At 36.4% G+C, this 27,608-nt stretch overlaps 1 protein-coding gene across 4 annotated transcripts in view; it reads left to right on the top strand.

Moving 5' to 3' along the window:
* The window catches only part of LOC149088524 (protein trachealess-like), a 294,081-nt gene that overhangs the window by 219,920 nt on the left and 46,553 nt on the right, over positions 1-27,608 (top strand). For all 4 annotated transcript variants that reach the window (XM_089248058.1, XM_089248056.1, XM_089248057.1 and 1 more), the window contains one exon: positions 2,103-2,341. In XM_089248058.1, the coding sequence (XP_089104184.1) occupies positions 2,103-2,341 (239 nt within the window). The remainder of the gene's footprint in view (positions 1-2,102; positions 2,342-27,608) is intronic.

The raw sequence follows: 27,608 nt of genomic DNA, 5'->3' as shown, positions 1-27,608 counted from the left end.
AGTAATAGGACCGGGATTTCCAGCCGAAGTGTCACTTATATTTATGAGGACATCGAAGTGCCTCGAGATACAGGGGTGCTGCTATATTCTTGAAATTTTCTAGGCAAGGGAGATGCAAAAATATATTTCTCACTTTATTATATATATCTAAGGTTTACTTACGCGTGTCTTATGAATTATAAATATGAAAGAATCAATCTTGTTTTCCCTTTATTTCAATATATAAATTTGATTGACTAATTATTATATTTAATTAACTTATACTTTAGTAAGAACGTATAAATCTCGAATCCGAAAATGAGAAACTTCCGATAAGAATATCAGAAATCCTAGTTTTGGCTTACCTGCTGGACTATTATAACTGTAACAAAAAAAACTTACTGATAGTGACAAAAAAAAAAAAATTGTTTATAAATTTTTAACATTTTCTTCTTTTCTGTAGCTTCTTTTTTTAATTTGGTCCCAATTCGAAAATTATTAAAATTTTTCAACTAAACTCATTAGAAACTGGGTTCGAAAACTTCAATCATTTCCAAGATCATTCCAAGGAACTTCAAGACTGAAGTCGTACGTGGACGAAGCCCTCTTTCTATCAACAACGCACTCATTTTGTCTATATTGATCAAATACAAATACAACGCCACAACAGGCAAAATGCCCAACGAGGTGGCTGAGAAAAAGATGCTCATAAAAATATGGATGTCATATATTTAAAAAATACAGCAACCCAATTAAAAATGCAATTAATAAAAATTATAGACAATATATACACGTGATAAAATATTATACAATGCCCATAAGAATACTTATGGTTGTCTTATTCTAAGTATGGATCGCTTCTCGATTTACCCCAACATGCTTATCGTATTTCTTTTTGAACGTGTCAATTGTGTTACAATTTACTACCTCCGGGGGTAAGCTATTCCCTTTATTAACAACCCTATTAGAGAAAAATTCCCTGCGACACCATAACCTTGCATTGTCCCTCACCAATCGATACTGGTGTCCCCTTGTAAAAGCAGTCGATTGGCGGTGTACTAAAAGTTCATGGTCCATCCTATCCATCCCATTGAAAATTTTGAACACTTCGATCATATCTCCTCGACACCTGCGTTCGTCCTACATTAATTTACGCTGCTCCGTCTTGGATGTATGCAAGAAAATCTTAATATTACTGCTCTTGAACGTTTCCAAATCCTATATCTCCGATTAAAAGATCCCTCGGTTCATCAGAAATAGGCATATACGCAGAGATACCAAGATTGAAACAATCATGGATTATGCCAAAAGGATTTCAAGAAACTTCTGTGATTCTTTACACAACCCCCATTATGAAAAATCTTCGTAAAATCTCCAATTATAATAGCACTGATACTTTTGACTTAGAAAGCCTAAAAATTTTCTCGAGATGTCCAGACCCAATGTTCAGGTCTCCGGCATGTACTTGTATTAAATGACTAATATTGTCCTTGTGGTGCTATCAGAATTGATACGCTGCATATGTCATTGTAAATACTTCAAGACTTGCACATATTATATTTTCTATCCTCACAAGTTGAGTATTATTAACTATTATTATTTTTATTTACATTATCATATTCATATAGCATTACTTACATCACTATTAACATCTCCAGCATCTTTCTCATCGTACGGTGGCTTCATTATCATTTATTCATGCCATCATATTATCACATATAATTAGTTAGCATCAGTTATCATCAATGTATGGTATCCATTAGTTCCTGTGGAGGTGGCTGTTAATTCCCGGGGTAAAGATGTACTTCCAGCCACATTTCTAAATTTTTCGCCACCTTAAAGATAATGTGAGATGACTTTTAAATTGTCATCATCCCTATTCTCTTATACCCTACTGCATTTAATTGGCAGAATGATGATGGAGGGGGTATGGGCTGTTAAAGTCTCATCTACGGCACCCCGAAATACGAGTGAAGGTCGAAGAAACTTCAAGACTGAAGTGGATTAAAAGCACTTTGAGAGTCAGGAATGAAAATTAAAACTGTGTATGATTTATATAAGGATATTTTTCATTTAATTTGAATAATAATAATCCATAGTGAATTTTTTGTTTGTTTGTGTAGCATATTGGAAATGCGAAAGGAGAAATCGAGAGACGCGGCACGTTCGAGACGAGGTAAAGAGAACTACGAGTTCTACGAACTGGCCAAGCTGCTGCCTTTACCGGCGGCCATAACGAGCCAGCTCGACAAGGCTTCTATCATTCGGCTCAGCATAAGCTACCTTAAACTCCGGGATTTTACGGCACACGGCGATCCACCTTGGAGCAGGGATTTGCCAACCAACAGCAAGGGACTCAAAGGTATGTTTAAAAGCATCACAATGATTCAAAACGTACCATATCACGCATACGCCTGAATGGAAATTGAGTGACTTCAACGAAAAATATTGAAATGCTAAAATTGATGCTAATCAATATAAATGCAGTCGAGTATCATACTCCGGATATGGCGTACACTGTGGGTATTTTCAATAATTTCAATAAGTTAATTCCAAGATCTCGAGTATAACATACACTTCTCGAATCACCTAAGGGGTATAATATAACTCAATTCTATGTCTGTTAGAAAAAAAGAGAAAAAAAAAGTCAAGCTCGGTTATAACAAGAACAGTTTTAACGCCACCTCGTACATAACTTTGTGACTTGGTGGTTTCGGCTGATTCCTATAGACAATGATGTTGTTGGAATGAGCCTCCTGGCTTGTCACGTCAATGAAAAAAGCCACATTCTCGGACACAACGGCACTTCTTTTACCGCTTTTGCTTCTATTTTTATCGCTTTCTTTAAAAGAAATTTTTAGAATCAGAATCCATCACGAGAAAATATTCGTCTTCTGTTCTATTGATACCTAAAAATATAAAAATAATAATTGCATGTGTTGTTCGTTCCATCTTTCTTATTGGTATGACTCTGTATAACGTGACATTTAGGTGTTTTCGTTCCCAGTTTTCTGAGAATCTCGCTTAAACTTCTGATCTTCAATAAAATCGAATAGACATGATTTAAGATTCTATGAACTATGTGTAATCAATATGAACACGAAGTAAATTATAAAACTTCATTACCCAATGAATATAACGCGGTGCTCTATATTTACACACACAAGTACTACATAAAGCTATAAACATTCTCGATACCATTCTGGCATATCTCCGACATGAACGACGGGGAAAAAAACAACTTTAGTTTGACTGAAATATCAGATATGTATATACATAGCGAACCAGTATCTTCTGTATATCGCCGACAATATTGACAAAAAAATGGAAGAGTCACTTCTCTGAAAATTATGCAAATTCTCTTAGGGTTTCCCATAGATCGAGAATTTTCTCCGAAGGGAGAGAAAGGAAGTGAGTGTATTTGTACATGCAAAGTGAATCATGTCTACATTCCTAGGGAGATAGAGATACACATATCCCCCCCCCCTCCAGTATTTCTTTCAGAAAATAATATATGTATGGATATATATTTCATTCTTTCTCCTCCAAAGTGAAAACTACAAGTAAATACCACCAAGGAATTGCTTTTATGTCGTCCCCGTAGGTATGGATATCACTTTGTTTCCTGCCGGAGATTGACTTCCCTCGATATTTATTTTTCATTGGAACAGAACTGTATGTGTCTACCACTATATCTCACATTACGTCGTCTGAAAAATCCTGAGCGATTTTTCGTGAGTTTTTGAGCGACGGAAAAACGAAAAAAAATTTGCTTCGGAGCTTCGAAGTACGACCAACAACCACAGTACGACTACAAACTAACAACCTCAGGTGATTCTAAAATTCTGTTCTTGTATAATTCAGCTGGTTAAAAGACAAAACAAAGAACCATCTGTGTGGCTTTCGGCAGCACTAAACCAGCGAAATGCTGTCTATATTAAGAATTTCGAAATTAGTAGAATAAGTAAACGTCAGGAGTGGTGCGATGTTTGGTCGGTATGATGGATAATAAAGAAAACAACTTCCCTTCCTATCCCATATTTTTTTTCGGGAGACTAAAGAACATTTAGCCTTAAAAATCTCGATCTTAGTTTTTTAATTGTAATTATATGAATGTGCTAAGAACCACAACTAAGTTTAGCGAGGTCAATTTTTGGTTTTCTTCGATTTCCGTCACCAAGACATCATCATCCATTACAGTATAGGTCATTTACTTCAATCCTCATATTGTATACTGAAAAAACCGTGTTTGAAACGTGCAAAACTGTCAAATAATTCTTCAAAAGATAGTTCGCGAGATGTCTTTCAGAGACAGAAACAGAACACACAATGTTCAGAACAAAGAAAAAATTAGAATGAACGTATAGCGAGTTGCACTAAAAAATAGGCATCGTGGCCATACTGTAACGATGTTTTACAAATTATCCTTCCGTTTCAAATTGGGCTATTTATCCGGTGAATATGACCTTTGAATTTAATTGACAGTTTTTATGGTGGCTATGATATATCTCGAGTTACCTTTGATTTCCTCAGTGTGTGACCAAGAAATCGTCGAGTAAGTTTTTTGAAAAACACGTGTAAGCAAGCGTAAACTTCTAGCTCGATAATAACGTACGTTTGCTTAAAAAGTACCTACCTTTTTTTCTCAGAAGAACCTTCAATTGTTCGCAAAAGAAACTACTTTTACTCAAAAGAAACTACTTTTTCTGAAAAATAAACTCATTTTTCTGAAAAATAAACTCATTTTTCTGAAAAATAAACTCATTTTTCTGAAAAATAACCTACCTTTGCTTAAACAAATTCCTAACACGTTAATGCGTGTTAGATTCCATGAAGAATAACGATTGTTTGCGAAGTAATTAAGCAATGACCTTGTCTCTAAGCGTCCTCAAAACAGTTTTCATAATGGTAAAAAATTTGTTTGGCAAACAAATTTGGGACTGGTCAAAGGCTCCGGTTGAAACAATCCTTCCAAGCAATCATGATGACATCATAATCAGACGTGCGGAAATGATCCGAATGTTTAGAAGAGGAATTCTCCATTCACATGGAGATTTTAGTGTTGGCTCCGAGTGACTAGGAGCATCATTAAAAGAGGGAGTTTCGTGAGATGAGACTGTGCCACACCAGCTTTTTTTCTATGCGGAACAGTCGCAATGCGAAGTCTTATTATTCCCTTTGCCTCCAGTTCCATTTGATATAATGGATCGTTTATTGTACTTGCAGAGTGGGAAATAGTGGGATTTACGCAGACGGGAAATTAGAAAAGGGGTTTCGGGAAAAAGGAAGCTCTTCTCCCATCCCCGTCACTTGTGTTCCGAGGTCATAAAAGTTGATGACGCCGAGATAGAATCTTAACCAGTATCTAATTGATACTTTCTCGGGCTGGCAGTCTCACTGGGCTCGGAATCTCTCGGTTGCAAGAGGGAATGAGATGCTGACCCGAGATGAGATTCCCGCTGACTGCATCGTATAAATAGAGGATATTCCGATAAACTCGTCAAGAGGCACATAATACTGAGATAATAACCAAATTTCCATCCGTAAGAGGGCTGAAACTTTGTCTCTACACTGTATTTTTCTGTACTTTTCTACAGCCACACTGTTAAATTTCAACAATAATCCTCTTAATATATTTTATCAGACATTAGTTATATAACCCCCTATACTAATGCTGTCCGAAAAGCTCCATATTTCGACATTGAGCAGCGTTTACTTTCGGTAAGGTTCCGGATATTCACAGTGAGCAGTAGTTTTGGTACGGGGTGTTTAATGAATGTGTGTGTTGGTACGGTTCTGATTAACAGTTGTTAATAAACTTGGTAAGCTAAATAACGGGTTCGGAAAATTCGGTTTCATCCAAAAGAATACTAATAGTTAAGCAGACTTCTGGTTTTATTATGATGCAAAATTTTTGAGTGTTCATTATGGGCAAAAATATTGTTAGCGTGAAAACTTACGACGATCTCACTCATCAACGCCAGTTCTGAAGCAAGTGGAGACGATTTCGAATGATATCGAAACATGGGTTAGTCGACACATACGTCAGGGTAGTAGAACCTATGGATCGCGGCTGGAACTTGTCACTAAAGGCTTCCAAGATGAGTCGTGCAAATTCACTAACAGTCTTGTTATAAATGCGCAGTACGCCTTCCGAGAATGACGGACATACTGAGCGGGTTGCACACAAGTCAACGGAGACCATATCAAGCTCAAGCTGGGCTTAACGCTTTAATTGAAATAGTAGAAATCACTAAACTGTTCAGTAAAATGTATTTTTTTTATGAAGTAGGCTTTCTTTCGGTTTTCAGCGGGCACAAAACAAGGGGATAGGAAAATGTGTTTTGTTGAGGTATTAGCTTCAGAAAATATCTAGTCTTGTCATTGACAAAATAAAAAACTTTTAAGCAGGAGAGATTATCAGTATCGGTGAAGGGGTTAAACTAATGCAGATTTCTGTGCAATAAAATCATGCTTATTATTATTTGTCACTAGTCTAAGTATTTTCATACTTTATATGAATTGTTTCAAACCAGAATCCATAAATTGTTTCAATAAAATACTTTTCAATAAAACGTTCCCGGATGAAATTCGAAAGACACCATTTTCCCATAGAAGAATATACACGGTGGAGACTTCTTGCTCAATATACCAAACAAAATGCGATGGAATGCACGAACGAGAATATAAGATGGAATTCCAGCAAAAGGCCAGTACAATTATGAAAAAAATAAAATAAAAAAAAGGAAGGGGGAAAAAACAAATTTCCCTTTTCTAGTATAAAAAAAAAATTCATTTTATTCAGGGAAAAAGAGCAGAAAAAGTGTATAGAATATGATGGGGGGTTGGGAAGAATGCCGGGGCCCTTTTTTTTCTTCTGGGGCCCTGTGTATGTGTAAAAATGCACGACGAGCTTGAAGGGAATTTTATTCACCTCCGTGTTACCGACATTTTCGCAAATTTTTATTTCTTTTCTCGCTTCTAAAGTTCTTCTCTTCCTTTTCACAAGAAAAATATAAAAAAAAAAAATTTTAGGAGGGGCTAGTGGAGGCTAAACTATACATAAAAAAAGGACCGGGAAATGTGAGGAGCAAATAACAAAAAAAAAAAAAAATAGTCCTGGAGTCCGCAGCCTCTGTACAAATGGCTCCTTTGTGAGCTTGCATTATTCATGGAAGTTGTGGGCAGTAGAAAGAGAAGTGGTCGTAGATGTTAAAACCGGCCAATGGCGGCCAGAAGGCCTCCTGTCCTATACTTATTTTTTTTCTTTCCGTTATACACATATACACTCTTCCTCCTCATGTGCTGTCCCTCTTCTGTGCTATATTCTTCCACTTTTTTTTTTCTTTTTATTCACCTACCTCTGTGAATTTGGATATCACTTAGTAGAAGGTAATTTCATTTTGGAAATGGAATTGGATTAGATTCTCCTCTTTCCCCCCAGCTTTACCGTCACGAAATAGTCCCTATGATTTGATTTACATGGCGTAAGGCCAGTGGTGGCGATGAATGAAGGCATCTGTGAAGGCTGCTGAAGGATGGTGTGGGAAAAAGAAGGGGAAAAAAATTCAATGAGAGAGTACGGAATGAAAAAAAAAATGAAGGTTTATATAGGAAAAAGTATATGGTGTGTATGAGGGAGAGTAAAGGAAAAACCAGAAAAGTGGACTTTAGAATGACCTCTTATGTTTTGGCCGCCACTTGCGTGCATTGGTCAATGTCTTGCCCTATAACCTCGTGCTTATCAGCTATAAAGAAATAGAGAAGCATTGATATGTAGCCTAAATGCATTCTAACTACCAATAATTAATTGTCTGTATTTTCTTTTTTCTTTCTTTCAAACTGATCCCAACTCAGGTCTATCGCCATGGATTATTTAATATCTTGTGAGTTCTGACGGACGTGTAAGTCTGTGTCTGTCTTTATACCTAATCATATTTTAAGGTGTTTTCTGCTAGTACGGTCACTGATTTGTTGCTGATCCGGAATTAAATGTGACGGTGGTATCACCCACCAAGAGCAGAAAATATATGAAAAAACAGCGGTTCTGTCCCGTGAATGTGGGACGTATGGTCACGATAAGACTCTTATTCTGACAATCGGATCCCTGTCTGAACTATCTTGATAATAGCATTTTCCGGCACTCAACTACCGATCTGAATGTTGTGTTTACCAGGAAGGCAATGCATTATACTACTGTAATGCATCATTCACACAATCGCTCGAATTCTTTGGGATGAAAGGATTGTTGTGTGTGTAGTTCACTCGGAGAATCTTGATACGAACTCAATACAGTAATTGTGAGGTGAATTGTAACGCAATCTAATACAGTCGAACCTCGTTAACGTGAAATTCAAGATTCCGCCGGAATTTTCCTCGCTAACCGAATTTCATGCTAACCCATGGTTTCCCAAACTTTTTGTTCCATCGCCCTCTTCTTCAGAAATTTTTTCTGTGATCGCCCGCCGACTCAAGCGAACCCATAGGATACTCGTGGCTTTTATCGCCCCTCTGGACCGTTCCATCGCCCATCGGGGGAGATATTGCACACTGTGCTAACCGATAAGAAGTGACAGAAAAATTATAAGCACGTTAGTCTTAAATTTGATACTGTGTAAATGTATACAAATATAATTGATCAAGTTCTTTTTTTTCACTATTTTTAAAACGAAAAATTTGTTTACCAGCAGCATCCAATCATTTTTTTGGAAAAGTCCGTGAAAACCCGCTGCTTCATTTTCTTTGTAGTACACAGTTGAATAAACTTTCCAATTTCATCCAAATATGAACTATTTGGATGAAATTGGAAAGTTTCTGCAACTGTGGAGGAAGCATTCTCCATTTAAATGGTTCATGTTAAGCGTATTTTTTATAACATTATATCGCCATAGAGAATGACGGGAGCAAGAAATATTTTCACGTTGACCGGGTTCACGTTAACGTTCAAGTTCGACTGCAGTTGGGAGTGGATTTGGAGCTCATTTTAAAAATTTTGAGATGAATTGGAAATAATCTAATTATATTGTGAGGCTAATTAGAACCCAGTCCAACAATTATTAGGTATATTGGTACCTTATCCAACAGTCGTGAGATGAATTAGAACTGAATCAAACAATCGTGAGGTGAATTGGAACCCAATCCAACAATTTTGAGGTGAATTGGAATCCAATCAGATAATTTGAGTGCAATTGGAATCCAATCCAATAACCGTGAGATGAGTTGGAGCCAATCCCGCAATTACAGACATTGAATTCTGTCAGTTCTGTCTGTTCTGAAGTCATGTGATGTTTTTTCCCCCCATTCCACTTGGAATAGATGTTGCTAGCTGCAGATTGTATGACCTGCTTCTGTGAACTGTGGTGGTATTTGCTTGCTTATAGCCAGATCATGACTTCTAACCAATTTGACCAGTTCTTTTTACATACACTACACATTCATGCAAACACATATCCATCTACAAACATGGACACATTTTCTTCTTCACAGGCCTTCTTGGCCAGTTTTTATGCCGACAGTTGGCCCTCACGGGCTGGGAATCGGCTCAAAATTCAATTCTGGTCTGGTCCCGCAATTAGGTATGAGGTGAGTTCGTACTCCATTCTAACAATTATGAGTTGAATTGAAACACAATCTGACAATTATAAGGTGAATTGGTAAACAACTAAATAATTATTGTGAGGTGAGTCAGAACTCACTTTAACAATTGTGAGATAAATTGGAACTCCAATCAAACATTTTTTCGGTAAATCTAAACGGGAAGACCAAACTACCACGTTCAAGTTTAATTTCTCATAAACTATATTTAAAATAGTACTTAGTACTTTGTCAACTGATTTATAACTGGTGCTATTGCATTTTACAGAGTCATATTTAAAACGAGGCAGTCTTTTCTTTTTTACCACATGAGCCTCAGCTGGGGAAGTCTTGTTGCATTGGGGAAGGGGGGGGGGCTTTTATGAAGTTTCATAGCAATCAACATTAATTGTGTTTGACTTGTAAGGGGTACCTATGGCTTTGTTTTCGGGTTTACCAAATTCAATTGCATATTCGATTAAATTGTAATCTGAGATATTCGGGACATATAAGCGAAGAAAAAGTCCATCACGTCTAGTTTTTGAGATAAAGTAAACATTTAATTCCAATAGTAATGCATAGGCTGCATAAAAACCACACTGAAACTGTGCGTTATAAGCAGATATAGTAAATCATTGCCAAAGTTAAGCGGTTTAATTCAGTTATTTTAGGGGGATTTTTGGGTGCTAAAACCAAATCTGGTAGTGGTTTTGTCAGATGGTCTCTACTTTTTCAGGTAAAGTGAAACTCATATTTCGATGGTTTCAGGGTCACATAAGCAACATTCATATTGGAACTGTGTGTTATGAATAAATATAGTAAATTATTGCCAAATATTTTAATGTGATTTTAGGGGGAACTATCATTATAATGATAAAGCCAAAATATAAATGTGAAGTATGTATTTATGAGGTGAGATAAAACAAAAAGGAATAAAAATTCCAAAATATTTGGATTTCAGCCATTTCCCCTAAAATATGAAATCGTTTTGTAATAAAAACCTTATGTGATAGGAAAAAAATGGATTTTATTTTTGGACTCAGCATTGAGAAAATGACATTAAAATCAGTTATCAAAACCAAAAAAGCTTTCAAAAAATATTTTTTGTAGACTTATATAGTTAATTAATTAATTGCTGGTCTACAGTGACATACAGTTGCAATACTGACACAATGTTGAAAAAATGAGAACTTTTAGTTGGTATAGAACGTTGGTATATATACATATATATATATATATGAACTTTTAGTTTTGGTATATATACGGTCTATCATATATGACCAAACCTCCAGAGTCAAAGGGACCAAAAACATTCTTTCTCTAGTCCAGATTTTTCGAACTTAGACATCGATTTTAGGTACTCCTTTTCCTAGCTGGAAGAAAAACTTTACAGTTGTATCCTTCGTTCTAAAATCAGGCCACCATCTGTACAACGAGAATTGTACAAAGAGCAATGAAGTAAAAAAGAAAAGCGAAACAAAGGTGAAAACAAGCCAAAGGAAAGGGTCCCTATAATGTCAATATTGATGTTGCGCTGGCACGCAATCCTAATCCCCCCAAGATTAAGCTTTAAAAAGGCTCGAAAATCCACGTGGCTCTAGACGGCCATTATCCTTCCATCAGGGATATTAGGAAATGATGCTTATTTAGTGGAGATTTCACGCCGGGATTGGACTTGGTATTCGGGTCGGATACTCTGCAAACCTCCAGGGGGAAACATTCGGGAGTGCCTTCGAGTAGAGCTGCAGGAAAATGGGCTGGAAATTACCAGAGGAAAGTGCAGAAAAACTTTTTACACGAAGTTGTCTCTGTGGGTGTTTTTGCCTTCAAACTCTGAAAAGAATTCAGAATTCGTGAATTTTGACTGTTCCTTTTACGGTCCCGGTTAACCTAAAGAAAATCATTTTGGAGTCGGTTCGGGATATCTACAAAAGAATTCTGGATATCGCCACCCAGAGTCTAAGGATCTGGCTTTTAGCTTATGAAATCTTTCCGGATGAGCGTAATATCGTGAGACTACTTTCTCTATCAGAGACTGTGAATATCGACCACCAATATCTCTTTTTACCATGTTTTACTCATTTTTCGAGTTCTCGGGAAATCTGTAAATTTTAATCATTGTGGATAATGATCATAATATTTTACAGATTTATCGACCTTCTTATAAATTTTTTACAAACAGCTTGTTCTGATTGCTCATCATAAAAAAGAGATGTTTTAGTTTATAATCCTTTATTAGACAATGTTGCTCTCAAATGCAACGCGAGTTTCTTATAGATTTTCAGGTAAAGGCATTTTTTATGTTTTGAGCTCAGTTGCTCAGGCATTGCTTGAAAGCAACTAAAAATTCGTAAACGTCCGATTTTTACTTGTGAGCAGTTCATGAAGTTTCTATAATTACCAGCAGAATGGCTCAAAGGTGCTGTACATGCCTCCTATTTTTTGGCCAGCCAATCAAGAACGATTTGTGACCTTTGCAGTTTGGTGGGGAATGTTATGAGTGGAAGAGAAATGTTGCTCTGAATTTTTCAACACAGTGAGAGAAAAATATGTTGGCAAATAATAAATGCCATATTTTTTATTGTTTTTATATATGTAAATCATGCAAATATACAGTGTGTTGCTTAAAATTCAACACTCATGTTTACTTAAATACTGAAATTTTTTTTTTTTCGTCATGAAACGGCATTCAGGATACCCCTGATTTCCTTAATATAACCTGCATTTTTCTATGCTTGCCAATTAAACGGTTGAAGAAATGCTCAAGCTCTTAAGAAATATAGATTTCTTTTTGTCGTTGAGTAATATGATCATGTTGTTCCACAGATTTATCGACCATCTTAATATTTTTGCCATCAGCTTGCTCATTAGAAAATAATGATTAATATACCGAGATGTTTCATTATACAAATGCTGTCGCGGGCATCTGGGCAGTTTGAGTATTGGCCAAATTCTTTCTCCAAAATGTCCAAAATTTATACAAGCTTGTTCGTATCGTGTTGCTATCGTGCAGCTTGTTCATATGTTCTGGGACTTGCGGTAATATTAACAGCACCGGTCCAAGCAGTGCACTGGGAACGGCCGACATTACCAGACACGGGGCCTGGTGCGAAAATTATTGCGGGGCTAGAGGCGTCTTAATAATTTCGCCCCCGCACAAGCTCGATTTTATGTATTCTGTGAGAGAAGGGAGTCAGAATCCAAAAATTTATGCATCGAAAATAGTTGACAGATAATTTCAAGCACCCATGAAAAATCAGAATAAATGAGTGAAAAATCAGAATAAATGAATGAAAACTCAGAATAAATGAATGAAAAATCATAATAAATGAATGAAAAATTATAATAAATGAATGAAAATCAGAATAAATGAAATTAATAATTATAGTACCCACGAAAATTCTGAATTCCAGAAAGAATGTAAAATTCGCAATTTTTGAGAGCGATGACTACAGAATTATTATTTTTTTCTAGATGAAAATGCAAATTTCCCGAATGGATGAAAATTAAGAATTCATGCAAGAAATCATTATTGCCGTAAGCCAGGTACTACCGCACCCGGTATGTCGCACACCCAAAAGAGCAGCTCTACATTGGGGGCAGTGCCATAACTAGGCAATTGCAGCAGGTGCACCCGCACAGGGCCTACTTAGAAGAATGGGCCAGAATGGGTCTAAATGCAAATTCTTGCACAGGGCATTTGGGGTACCCCTAAAAGTTTCACACCATCGATACTGACTGCTGAAAAAATGTCAAAAGACGTTCCTCATTCACCACGAGGACCCGGCACTCTCGTGGTGAATGAGCATTGAAACTTTTTCAACTGAATGACAGGCTCGCTCTCATTTGTGCCCCTCGAAGTTTGGAAACCCTAAAAAGATATACACAGTTCAACACTGCGCAATCACTGGCACGGAACCCTTGGTCCTCCGAGTGCTGTAAACGGATTCAAAAATACGTCAGCAACTTGGGAAAATCTTTTCCGCCGTCTTTTCCATCTCTCACGGGAGAAGGGACGTTTCGTGCGGGGGGAAAATAGACGTCCGGGAATTTTTTCCTGTTGAAGGAGGGACCGCACGGTCCTTTTCTTTCAAACATGCACTTCAACAACACATATTTAACTGTCAAATCGGTGAATCGTCAACTCGTTGTTTTTCGAATTCGTTTTGCCATTTCACGCGTGTTCTTTCCCCGAGATTTTCCTGTGCGACGCGTCGCTTTCTTTTTCCTTTGACCTGAAAAGAAAACAAATATCTTACCGTAGCTATAGAATATATAGAATATTCTATGTAATAATAAAAAAAAAAATCACGCTATTTTATACATATATTGGCTTAAAATAGGCAAGACGCATACGCAGAAATACACAACCATAAAAGAAAAAGAGTGGCGCGTTTTTTCTTTGAAGGGAAGCTTCAGTAAGTTTCTGGCGCATTTCCAGTTCCCATTCCTTTTTTCTTTTATTCCCCGTCAGTCCCTTTTCCCAAAATTTTCTACCGCTTTTCACTGAAAAAAAAAAAAAAACTGAGGAAAAACTATTTTGAATGCTTCGGCTTTGACTCCCTTCTAAGTCCCTGTTTTGAATTCGTCCATGTCTTATATATAAAAGCTTAGGAAAGGGAAAAACAGTCCATTTGAATTCAGTATTTTTTTATTGCTCTCGCTCGAACTTGCGTGAAAACTCTTCAGTCAACTATTCAAGTAACGTCAGTATGTGTTAGTTTAACTTTGAGAGAAAATTCACTTTTATTATTCTCATCCCGTGTAACATCGTGACAAAAAATTTTCAACTTGAGGAAGAGAAGATCCTTAAAATAGTTGAGGGACGACTAGCAAATCCGTATTGCGAAATTTCCAATTTCATTCGATGAACATTGAAATTTATGTATTAAAATGCGTGATCGTATTCGCAAACTTCTGGAAGTCAATGCAGCAATTTTTTTATGATTCGAATGGTGAATTGGACAATGAGTTGGAATAAATTGGCATTTTCTCTCAAATTTCCTTTTAGAAAAATTGAATTTAAAATTGTGTTATGTATTTCGGTCAGCACGGAAGTTTATAGCTGTTTTGTTTAAAAAATTTTAAATAAAAAAAACTAAGTTAGAACCCTACATTTTTTTTAACGTTTACGCAACACACCATTAACTGGTTTTTAGAAATTTTTTAAATAATTTTCTTATAGAATTTAACTAGTTTGAAAACTAGAAAGCTGTCTATGTCATTTTTGTAACAGTACAGTGTTCTTACTTGAAATAATTTTTTAATAATTCGAAACAAACAACAATTAGATAATAGAATGTCTAGTCAGGATGATGAATGTGCGATTTAGTTCATCTCATGAAATTTATTTTGGATGACCAAAGAAAAATGGAGTCTTAAAAAAAAGGATTTATTTCGAAAACTTGTTTCATATTTGCAGTATATCCGTGCAGAACAATATATCCATACTGTTTAACGCCAACTATTTCTATGAATTTTTTATGGACGTTATGTTTTAGGAATGTTTAAAATCCAATGCAATTTTAGGCCTGGATTACACTATAAACTTGAAAGTGCAACCAATGAGCTTATCGCAACTAATAGGCTTATTGAAGCAGAAAAGGCTTTCGTGGCCATCGTGTAAATTAGAATTTTGCTTAAAAGTTTTCGTGTGTTTTGGCCGACGTGAAGTACAGTTTTCGTCTTTCGACGTTTCGTTCGCACGAGTGGCGAACATTTCCAAGAAATCTTGAAAAACGTTTAAGATAATAGACTTATTGTTTTTTTTCCCAAGATTTGTAAAAGACCTTTTATCAAATTTTTATAGTGTAATACCAGTCTTAGAATAATTCAAGAAGGGTTGGTGCAAGAAAACTTTTCAAAAGACACATTTTCCAATTTTTCAATACTATGGATTTTTCTTAATCTGATGGTGTTGAAGTTTTTCTTCCACCTGTACTACAAATATTTTTGTAATATTTTAATATACACTGCTGGTAAAGCCATTATCTGTGCTAATATTTCCCATCAAGAATGCTCTTTTCCTCAAAACTAAGTTTTTTTTGATAGATAAGGAAGATTTTTTTTCCAACACCACTTATTCGAATGTCTTGAAACTTTGTATCTCTCGAAACTATAGTGTTACATACTTTAACACTTTATATTTTATTTTAAAATTATTTAAAGAAATTTTATGGCATAAAAATTATGGGTAAATTTTGGTGACGGTGATTTTTGAAAAAGTTGCATGTTTAAGTTAAAATTCGAGAAAAAAAAGTAACCAACAATTAAAATCCTAAAAGCTCGCGTTAAATTGTATAAAAATATCCATAGTATTTGAGAAAAAAAATTTAGTGCTTAAAGTGAACAGAAAAATTTTAAATGTTCCTTGAAGGAGAGAAATTTTTTCATAGGAAAGCATGGAAAGCCAAGTTCGTGAACCAACGTTGTCCTCAAATTGTCAATGTGATGGTTTTTTATTCTTTACAAAAAATCATGGCACCTTAATTAAAATTTCATGATTTGAAACTTCGCTTTACTGGTGAAGTTTCTTTAGCGATTTTTTTACTTTGAATTACTTCACATTATTTATGCATGTTTGAACAAAATTACTACCGTTAGAAAAAAAATACACCTCCTGAGTAATGTAATGTAACGAAAAGATAAGGATTAACAAACAGATGAGGATCGGCCTGCCCTTTGGGTCGATTTGCAATGTTTTTGTTTCTTTAATTATAAGAGGAAATGCAATATACTTGTATGAAAGACTTGCACAACATGTTTCCAGTGATTTATAGATTATAAACCAGAATGGAACGTACCGTAATTTTCTGTGTATATAGTGCAAATTAAAATTTCACTGCTTTGAGAATAAAAAGTATCACCGTATATTTTCTCCACAGCGGTGCATAAAATCCATTGGGCAAAATTTCATTCATCCATAATGAAATCTTCAGTAATGAGAGAGAGAGAAAGACGTTGTTTCTTATGATTTTTGTACAAAAAATGCCAGTTTTTTGCATCTTTACATACGTTATCCAAAAATCTACAAAAAAGTATTTTTTTTTATCAAATAACGCATGAAATATTTCTGTTCAACCTTCTCTCTCAGAAAAAAAAGCTTCAGATCAGACGCAAAGGTATAAAATTCCTGTAAAAAATTCTTATGTTTTATAACTATAATTTGCGGATTATGTCTAATGAAATAAGGTTCAATAAAAGCCAAAGTAGATATTGAAATAGACATATAGATATTGAATAGACTTCCAATTTCCCTATGTTGGTACAAGATGTTAATTTCACACACACAACATGATAAAATATACAAAAACAATCAATAGAAACCACTCGGAATACTTGGGAAATGCGAATACTTCGTGAATTACTGTTTGAATGGGCATAACCAATGTTTCGCAAGGTTAGTCTATCGTTACGGATGTTACGACAGCTGTCTGATGTGAAGATAAATCTGTCGAAACCTTCGTAGTAATAGAGGAGAGTGACATCATATATATCTTCGGATATAATTAAGATACCTCTTCAATACAGACGGATAAAGACCAAACATTGCCCTTGGGTCGATCTACAACTCCTTCAATGTGGTAGGCAGCACTACTGTAAGTGTTTATGAGGCCTTTTCCCCATCAACCGTTCGTTGTAGAGGAATTGTTCCAGTTCAAAAAAAGCTCAAAATTTGTTCAGGAATCTCCCTGCACCAGTTTTGAAAGTGAAAATACAGTGTGCCTCAAATGAAAAACGTCTGAACTTTTATGCTGTTTCCTCGTCCTCTAACTTCCAATTAGAAAGTTGTTGCACTGCATCTTCCAAGGCCAATAGAAAAAAAAATCCATGTTCCTAAGTGCAATATTCGTTAACATATTTGAATTAAAAAAATATTCAAAAGTTATGAAAAAAACAGCAAAAACAATGGACAACGCTCCTTTCATAACTTTCCTCCGCTTTTTGAATTCGAATATCTCAGCGAATATTGCACTTAAAGACTTGGTTGATCTTTTTTTTTTGGGCTAAGGAGACACAGGAAATCAACTTTTTCTAATTAGAAATCAAAGGACGGGGGCAGTATAAAAATTTAATTTCTTTATTTTGTTACACACTTTATTTTCGCTCTCAAAACTGGTACAAGGTTATTTTTGAATGCCTGTCGAGCATTTTTCAAACTGAAACTATACCTCTACTACGGACGGTTGTTGAGATAAAGGCCGCATTTGCACTCACAGGACACCCTTTATAATATACGTGCCTAGAAGACTTGCACAGGATAAATTTAGCCATTTATCACCCAGCCCTCAATTTTTATCTCATTCAAAATACATATTAAAGTCACTCGAGTCAATCATGGTAGACGTACATTGGATATCAAATGTGACAAGAGACAAAACTTCATCAACATCAGTATTTGCAGGTAAAACTTTTCCCACACGTAGGAGAGCGAACTCGCAACTAATAATATCCAAATCCCAGTAGCAGCTAGCTACCAACCAACCAACCAACCAACCAACCAACTCATTCAGCAAGCCATCTCTCAGTCAAAACCAAAACCGTAACCAACCGCGGCCCGTCCCACACGCGCCTCCATTCCTCTTAAAACTGGTAGGACGTGCAGACGTGGCAAGACGTGACCGGCACCACCTGATGACGGACGTGCCAAGGACTTCGTTCGCCCAACATCAGAGAGTGAGAGAGTGAGTGTGTGGAAGGAGGTATACACACACATACTGAGAGAGTAAAAAGACGATGATGGTGCCTCTCTTCGTCGTCATTCCGAATAGAGGCAATGAATGGATACTCGTCCTTTTCCTTTGGATGTCGGATTAGTTCCTCCCCACAACCGAAATGAGAGAGAGAGGTTGGTGAGGAATGTGATGAAGAGTGGGGTGCACGTGCTTTTCTGTACGCCACGAGGAAGGATGGGGTTTTTTTCTTTTTTTGCCTGGTGGTTCGGGGGTGGCCGGTTCGAACGTTGACTGACTGACTTACAAGCACGTGGGTGAAGTAGAGCCAAAGGGACGTGGGCGTCGATTTAAAAAAAGAGGTCTGTTCTGTCAGTGCGTGCGTGTGTTCCTGCAACAGGTGGACACGAGCTTCGACTCACGTGCGCGTGACGTGAGGTTCATGCGAACTGTCTAGTTCCTCTTCCTCAATGTTTTTTCCGTGTTTGTGCGTTTATCAACGTTTACGCTTTCGACCACGTAACTGAACTGGAAAATGATTCGATTTGTCTTCAACCTTCTCCTTCCCAGTCTGAAGTGGTTAACCCATGTGTTGAATGAATATTCTGCTAGTGATAGTTCCGTGATCATGATTCAAGATCACGTCACAAATTCGGGCTGGCTTCTCTATTTTCGTGTCTGCATCTTCGTCCCTGAAGGTCTTGAATGGATTGGAGTTTTAACTTCTAGGGATGGTTGAATATAAAATTAATATCAGATGTAAAAAAAAAATTAGATATGTTTGTATCGTAACTACGTACTCTTTAAATCATCAAACTTATAATCGTATCAATTAACATCTGCTAAAATGGGAAGTATTAAATTTTTGAAAATTCAATGGATGTTATTTAATAAAAAAATAATTACTATAATAATTATGAGATTCTTCCAGAAATGATTTGAAAATACGTAGTAGTGGAATAATGTCTTGGAATACAAATATGAGATAATGGTTAAAGAATAATTTCTCTCAAATGTGTTGGTTCTATTCGATCAACAAATATAAGATGCTATTTGAAAATATATAATTATTATAAAAATTGCAAATTATTTTAAATTTCTATTTCATCGACAAATATATACACATCTCCAGCATGTGAGATATTCTAGTCCTTTAAAACGGTGGGTTTTTCAACCGTTGGTGTGCGGACCACCACGAATCATTTCGTCTAGGTCTTGGAGCCACTGCATGATTGGGGGAGCTTCTCAAAAAATTAACATTCCCTCCTTTATATGGGAAAATAAATGCAAATAAATATTGCTCGAAATAAAGGAGTATTGTGGCCGCTCCTGCCACCTCTCGAGTAAAAATATAATTATCTATCAGTCTGGAAAAAAATGAATTGTGTTTGTTCAAAATCGGTGTGTAGCATTCAAATAAACAATATGGGGTATAACACTACATATTTTTAATTTTATTTTTATGCTGTATATTGGTGTAAATTATATATGCGCCATAAATATCGGTTAATATGTTTTTTATGCTTGCCGGTTTTTTTTTGACGTGTTAATTGATATTATGACGCATAAAATTTACATTGGTATTCAGCATAACAATAAAAGATGTATTGCAAATTGTTCTTTGTTATGCTTTACATTAATTTTTAACCAATAACTACCTCACGATGGATAGTTTCGTGATTGTTTGATAGGTGGCTGCAAAAGTTCATACTCGGAAAAAAAGTTTTAACACCGGGCACGAATGTCAGGCTATATGGATGGTTTAAAGAATGACGTTGTCTTCGATATTTGGACGTGAAAACGACAGATGCATGAACTTTAATACAATTTCATGTGAGTATAGTGTTGAAAGTCTACTATGTTCACATAAAATGCCATCAAAATTCAGGCATCTGTATTTAAATACCATTTTATGTGAGTATAGTGTTGAAAGTCTGCCAATACTGCATTAATAACTACTACTAAACCACACATTTACCTCACCTGTATTCCTCTGAGAGAACTTCTAACGAATTGGTACATGTTGGGATATGTGTGTTCGTGTTGTGAACCTAACGTGAAGCTTGTTTCCGTGAAATGCTTGTATAATGCTGCCTTCTGCCACGTATTTTTTCGAACTATGAGTGAAGTGTAATGTTTGAAGATTTTACCATTGTAGGCTGGATGCTTTCTGCGTGGAGACTTTTTGATGGGGGAGATCGGCTTGCATTCGCATCTCGAAGTTGGGAACCATACATTAATCACTATAAATCAATATCACAATTATTGATTCTAAATTAATGCATACACTTGAACATATAATGTTGAAAATGTGCATTACACAAGCAAAAGTATCAACAGCTCGTCCCAGATAATCCCATCTCTAGTAAATTGGATTCAAATATGCATCAATTAGTAATTCTAGCTAATTTAGTCTGATGATTATTCGGGATTAAGTATAGTTTACCCCAAACAGGTCATTCATGTTTAAGAACTTGAACATCATATTCACCACAATAAAATAAGCTTCAATATAAGATAAAAAAAAAACAAGAAATGCATCCACACCAACTAAGATATTTAATCCTATAAAGTCAGTGATTTCCAGAACAAAGCAACCAATATCGGTAAAAAAAAAAAAATGGATGGTCATCGATCCCAAACCCTCGAAACATCATTTCCAAGCGAAATATTGCTTTTTCTCTGTTTAGTGATCAAAGAAATCTATCGATAAGTACAGGGAAATATTGGCTAAAGGAAAAAAAAGCCCATACGTGTAAAAATACAAGACAAACTTCTTATGGTCAGACGATTCTTGAACACAAAATAAACGTCAGAGAGGAGAAGTAAAAAATATATAATAAAAACAGAGGGAAAATGAGAAAACCTCACTATATCTCCGAAGAAATTGAGAGAGATTCACTGGTCTGTAAGAGAGCAAAAAAAAAACCATATATATACAGTCCTTGAAATACCTCTACCATGTACAGGAAAGCCTTTGGCAATTACTGAGAATCCTGCTTCTCTCTTTTTTTTTTTTGAGCCACCATTCTTTCCGGTAACCCTCCGGATAGCTCAGCGGGTGTGAACGATTTGGTCCAAAGGGACATCGTCTATGGTTAACTCGTCAAACGCCATGGCCTTTTCCTCCACTTCAAACCCCACGAGGATATATTCCCGTCTTTATTTCTTCCCAACCACGTCCAAATCCATATACCGTGGTCCTCTCTCTCCTATCACCACCCTCGACGGAATCTTATAAAATTGTACCAAGACCATAAACCAGTCCAATATATATATAGACTCTCTCTCTCTCTCTCACACGCGTATTTATCAATATACTGTGGAAATTTTCCAGAATTAAATGAGGAAGAGGCAGGAAATATGAAGAGTCCATCTGGACATGGAGTGAGAGCGAAAAGAAATGGAGGAAGAAACTTATTTTTTTTTTGCCCTCGTCCCTGATGGACAAGTCTTTTTCGTCGGAACTTCCTATCATTTGATTTTCCAGCACCGGACAAGTCCGTCATGTACAGTCAGTTACGATATAGAAAAGAACACATGTGTTCTTTCATTCTCTCTCACACACACACACGCGAGCACATAGGGATCAAGCCACGCTGTTTGATCTTGTTAGCCAAGCCAGAACGTGAAAATCAAGTGACACCAGGGACTCACATTCTCTACTATACTAAAGACACAATATATATATAGACACTATTTTTTTGTCCTTCGTATTCCGGAAATTCCCCGACTGTCCAGTTGACCGTGGTTAGAAAAGGACAATGGATAGAGACGTATGCGTGTGTGTGTAGAACTGAAGGAAAAAAAAGTAGAGATGGACGGGCGTATCCAGCTTGTTCTGTAGTCTCTGACGCAGTGGACGGTATTAACATCGTTAGGATACACATACAGAGAGAGTCAGAGGATAAAAAAGTACCGGGAGGAGGAGGAGGGTAAAACCGTTTTCCATCTGATTGAGGGAGTGTTATCAAGTCTAGAGGTAATAAGAGGGAGGTATAGGACCCGGAGAGTCGGAGGGATATTCTGGCTTTAGCTGATTCAGCGCTGACAGACCACAATGCAAACACAACTTGATTGAGACTGGACAAACTCTGAATTGGAATGTATATTTGGTTTTTTTCCCCTTGTCTTACGATAGTATATTTGTTTTGTGTTTTAAAATTTTATTCATGGGACAAAAATCCGTTTAAATTTTATTTTATCTGGCTAATACAAAATTTATATAGGGTGTAATGTTAGGTCCTTTATACAGTCTTTGTGTTTCGACTCTGTTAGTTACAGAAGCACAGTTTTAATAAGAAACGTTATCGAAATAGCTTGTCAATTTTAGATGCTTTTTTTTTTCTTCTATGGGTTGTATTTTGTACTGAGATACAGAATTTTATTTTTTTATGGTCCCCCGTCCTCTAATTTTCAACGAGGAAGTTGTTGCCCTGTCTCTACTGAGCCAAAAATAAGCGTTTCTAAGAGGAATATTTAACGAGATGTTTTTAATTCGCAAAAAAATCTCCTAAAAATGAAGGAAGTAACAGCATGGATTAAAGGGTAATTTTTAGAAAAGCAACGGAAAAATTAGGAAGATTCTTTAGTGGCAGTTTATTAAGTTCTCAGATGCCTCTTGTTTTTCTTGCCTTAACGATCGTGAATTTTCTGTTCTGGCAATCACTTACCCAAGATTACTCTGATATTGATATACGAAGGGGTTCCTTACAATGGGTTTCTTTCATCCGCGACACACTTATTCAGACAGTTTCATACCCGCGGGTCCCTGATGATCATAAGTATAGTCCTCCGACCACGAGATGAATTTTCGCTGCGTCATGTCACGTCACGTCGGATGATTTTATTCAATTTATTTTTGGTAAAACGATTGCACATCCAGAAAAAGTTCATCAGTGACTGAGCTTTCACGATTGGCATGTCCTTCTAGGATAAAATAGAATCGTTTGACGTGACATGACGTGCCGTAGCCAAATCTCATCTCGTGTTAGGAGGACTATCGTCTCAGTTGTTCAAATACTGCAGTTCGGTAAATTCCATTCATTGTTATACAGTCAAACCTCGTTAGTGCGTCACCCGGTTAACACGTCACTCCACTCACCGAGTCACTTTTTGGAAGTTCCAATTATCCTGAGGCAGGAATTGGCACAGCTATGGCTTACTCCATTTAAGGAGTCACTCCGCTTACTAAGTCATATTTTTGCTCTCCCAAGAGTGACTCATTAACGAGGTTTGACTGTACATGTAATAGGAAAGAAATTTTTTTCCTCGTACACATACATGTAATATCCATAAAGCACGTGTACAAAACGAAATTTGTACTATTTCTCCAGTATTATATAGAAATAATTCAATTTCTTTCTCATATATATTGTTTTGTGACTTCTTTCTGCATAAACCAACAGTAATCACTCATCATTGAAAAGGGTCCCCCCCCCCTCGCCTCGATTCCCTACAAACCCGTTCGTTGCAGATGTCAATGATTACTACGCAGGGAGAGTTCTTTGTGAAACAAAAATCACTCGATAGTTTCCTTATTTCAGGACTTAGGCCGGGATTACACTATAAAAGTTTGATAAAAGTACTTTTATAAAACTTGAAAAATTATTGATTATTGATTATTGGTTACATTCTAGAAAATGCAACCGATGATCTCATTGGTAGCATTTTTCAAGTTTTATCAAAGGACTTTTATCAATCTTTTATAGTGTAATCCCAGCCTTTCAAATACTACTTTTTAATGTTTTGTCCCATTTATTTTCGGAAAAAATTTCTTTTATGAGCGAGAACCAGGGCAAGATTTGTCCATAGCATTCCTAATGTTTTCGTCAGCCCCACAGGATTGACTTAGGAGGGATCACAAAAAGTTTTGGGGGCCCACAAGGATTTTCTTACACATGAATTTTTAGTTATTAACCTTCAAAAACATTTAAGTTGACAGAAATTCATTAAAATAGTTGATCTGCGACATTGATTTAGCTCCATTTTCTCATTAAAGGGGTGTACATAAGCATATAAAGCCTACTGCTAAACCATACATTGTACCTCGTCTATATTCCCTCTCCGGAACCTCTACGAATTGGTACATGTTGGAATGTACGTGTAGTGAAACCTGACGTGAAGTTTGTTTCTGTGCAATTCTTGTTATGTGTAGTGTGCTCCCATCTACCACTAGTTTTTTCTAACTATGAGTGAAGTGTAATGATTGAATAATTGTATCGTTGTAGACCTGTTTCTCTCTGTAGCGAGACATTTCAATAGGGGGATTGGCTCGCATTTGCTCCTCGAAGTTGGGAACCACCTTCAGCCGACCACCACTGCGGCGAGGGTGGGGTACGAACCCATATCCTTGCGAGGTGTGTTCCACACTATGACCACTCGACCACTACAGCGGCAGCATATAAAGCCTGTGTTTCCCTTCCAATTATAAAAAACGGAGAATCCGGTCGCAAGTAGAGATAACATCAGTGTTGCCATTCTCCAAGTTTTAAATGACGAAAAATAGAAATATGATTTCTTGTAACATTTCACAAGTATAGCTGAAATATGTACATTTCTAAAGACATTCAAAATAAAATACCATATGACAAAAAAACTAGACCCGATGACCATTTTTTAAGGTTGGACCTGGAATCAGCACCTAAAAATTTATCTAGAACATATAAATTTTTCCATGTTAGGAAAAGTTTGTAGACTAGTGTCATTATTCGAGCGCACGTCAATAGCCTAGGTCCGACATCCTGAAATGAAGTCTGATGATATCTCTTGAAGTCACGACGAACATTTTCAGAACCACTACATTGGCATGGCAGGATCGATTGGACTACTTATACAGGGTGCACAGCTACCAGCACGCACCGCATTTTTCTATCGAAATACTCTCGTTAATGCTAGAGACACTTCCAATTAGAAAAACTATCCAAATAACGTGTAGTACTCAGATACATCATTTTTGTATAGTTATTAGAATGAGAAACCTAAATATTTATATTCCCCCCCCCCCCGTCCTCCAACTTCCAATTAAAATGATATTTTCCTGTCTCTCCTGAGGCCAACAAAAAACAAATTCCATGTTTCTAAGTGCAATATTCGCTGAGATATTTGAATTTAAGAAATGGAGAAAAATTAGAATAAATGCGGGTGTAAAGTAAGTTTCACACCCACATATTTACCCAGATGTTCTCAACTTTTCCCGCTAAAAACCTGACAAATTATGGAGAAAATTCATATGCATTTTTATCAGAGAGAGAGAGATTCTCCTAAAAATCATTATCACACGACACAAATTAGATATTCAACACCACACACTATTCAACACGCTGTAGAAATACGTAATAGACACCAATAGAAGTACAGGGTGGGCAAAAAGTCCGTAGAAACTTTAAAAATGAATAAAAACCTGAAAAATAACCGAAATAAAAAATGGTTTGCAGGGTGAGCATCGCTATGCCACGGGAATTTTTTTGATTGGTAAGAAAACCTCAAAAAACAGCCGATTTGTGGCACTGGTACGAGTGACTTCGGTGGAAATATGCAAATGAGACAGTTATAACAACTTGCACTCCTAATCCTCAACTAGTTCACCGTTGTAATCCGTGGACCTGCTGCACTCTGCCGTTGCTGGATTTGTGACTCGCCTGCAACTGCAATGTGTTATCCCTTGTGGTGGTGGTCATGTGGAACACATAGGACGCATTCTGTTCGTTATTTGCGTATCTTTTCTTTGACTTGTGTAAGTCAGCGTCATCCATCGGCTGTTTTTTGAGGGTTTTTTTTCTGTCTTAAAAAAATTCCCGTGATATAGCGATGCTAACCCTGCAAACCGTTTTTTATTTCGGTTATTTTTCCGAATTTTATAAATTTTTAAAATTTCCACGGACTTTTTGTCCACCCTGTATAAGAGTTTCCTTATAGTGCATGATACATTTTCTTACGCACTCACCATATTAGCAAGTGACTTATATAGAAATAGTCCCTCAACCATAGATTTCCACGACCTAATTTAGTATGCGAATCTAACACAACCCTATGAATTAAGTTAGTTGTACCAATACATTTTTTTCGTACATCATATACACTATGAATACAAAAAAATGAAACGTAATTTATACTACACATGATCTTTTCCGGCCGTAGCGATGTCGTAGGTTTAATTTTTTACCGGATTCCTGATATTCACGGTACACTCGTGAAATGGTCGTACGTGAGAATCCAAATTTCATCGCTACCTCGGAGATGCTATGTCCCATCTCTCGTGCGCCGACTATAACACCACGTTCAAACTCACTTAAATCTCAATAACCTGCCATTGTAGCAGCGGTAACCGATCTAACAACTATGCCAGACACTTGTTGTGTTATATAGGCGTTGCCGACCGCATCGCCGTACTCTGGTTGGTTCCATATCTCTTTATTTGCATACGCATGCCCATACCAGGTTTTTTGGCTCTTCAGTTTACATTAATACATTTTTTTTACAGATCATTCCAAAAACAAAAAAAAAAATTCCTTAACGTGTCCTTGAGCGAGAAGAAGGCACGTTTCCTCTGACAATGTTGCTCAAATATGCATAAAATGCCATTCATTCCATGCAGCACTCACACGCAATTAGTATGTGCTAGTACAATTTTGTGTAAATGTCTCACGAGCAATGTCCGAAGTCTAAACTCCTTAAAAAATGGGTAGTAAGTTCATGATCATTTTTTTTGTTTTTCGCTTCACTTTGGTTATTACAAATAGTTGCAGAAATATGCGAGATTATTTGGTTATTTTACAGTTGTTCAATGTTACAAACACCATCAAAAATTCTACAAAATAAGGAACTTAATAAATTTGACACCACTTTTTGTGCTCTGAATATTTGCGAGCCGTGGGCATCTCCTTATTTTCCAAGCGGGAAAAAATACACTAAAGAAGAGATACTCTCTTGCATAAAGATACTTCAGTGGGTATAATCGTTACCACCCATGTAAGTAGAATGATAAAAATTAAATAAAACTAATGTATACATTAACTAATTTCACTTTAGTTCAATTCGAACAGCCAGAAAATATCAAATTCCTTACTTTTTCAGCTAAAAAACTGACAAATGATGAATAAAATTCATATAAATATTTATCAGAGATTCCCAAAAGTTATTAACATACAACACAAAATTAGATATTCAAACCGAAACACTATTCAACACGGGCTTTAACACATCTCTCTACAGGAATACGTAATAAACACACACAGAAGTATATAAGAATTTCCTTATAATGCACACACGATATATTTTCCCACGCACACACTATATAAGTCGAACGTGACTTATATAGAAACAGTCCCTCAATCATGCACAATTCAGATTTCCCCGATCTAGTTTCGTATGCGAATCTAACAC

The sequence above is a fragment of the Pholcus phalangioides genome, unplaced genomic scaffold, assembly GCF_987345545.1.
Source record: "Pholcus phalangioides strain wild (caught in Gottingen) unplaced genomic scaffold, Ppha-v1.0 ptg000003l_1, whole genome shotgun sequence".
NCBI lineage: Eukaryota > Metazoa > Arthropoda > Arachnida > Araneae > Pholcidae > Pholcus > Pholcus phalangioides.
This window is presented reverse-complemented; position numbering and strand designations above follow the sequence as displayed.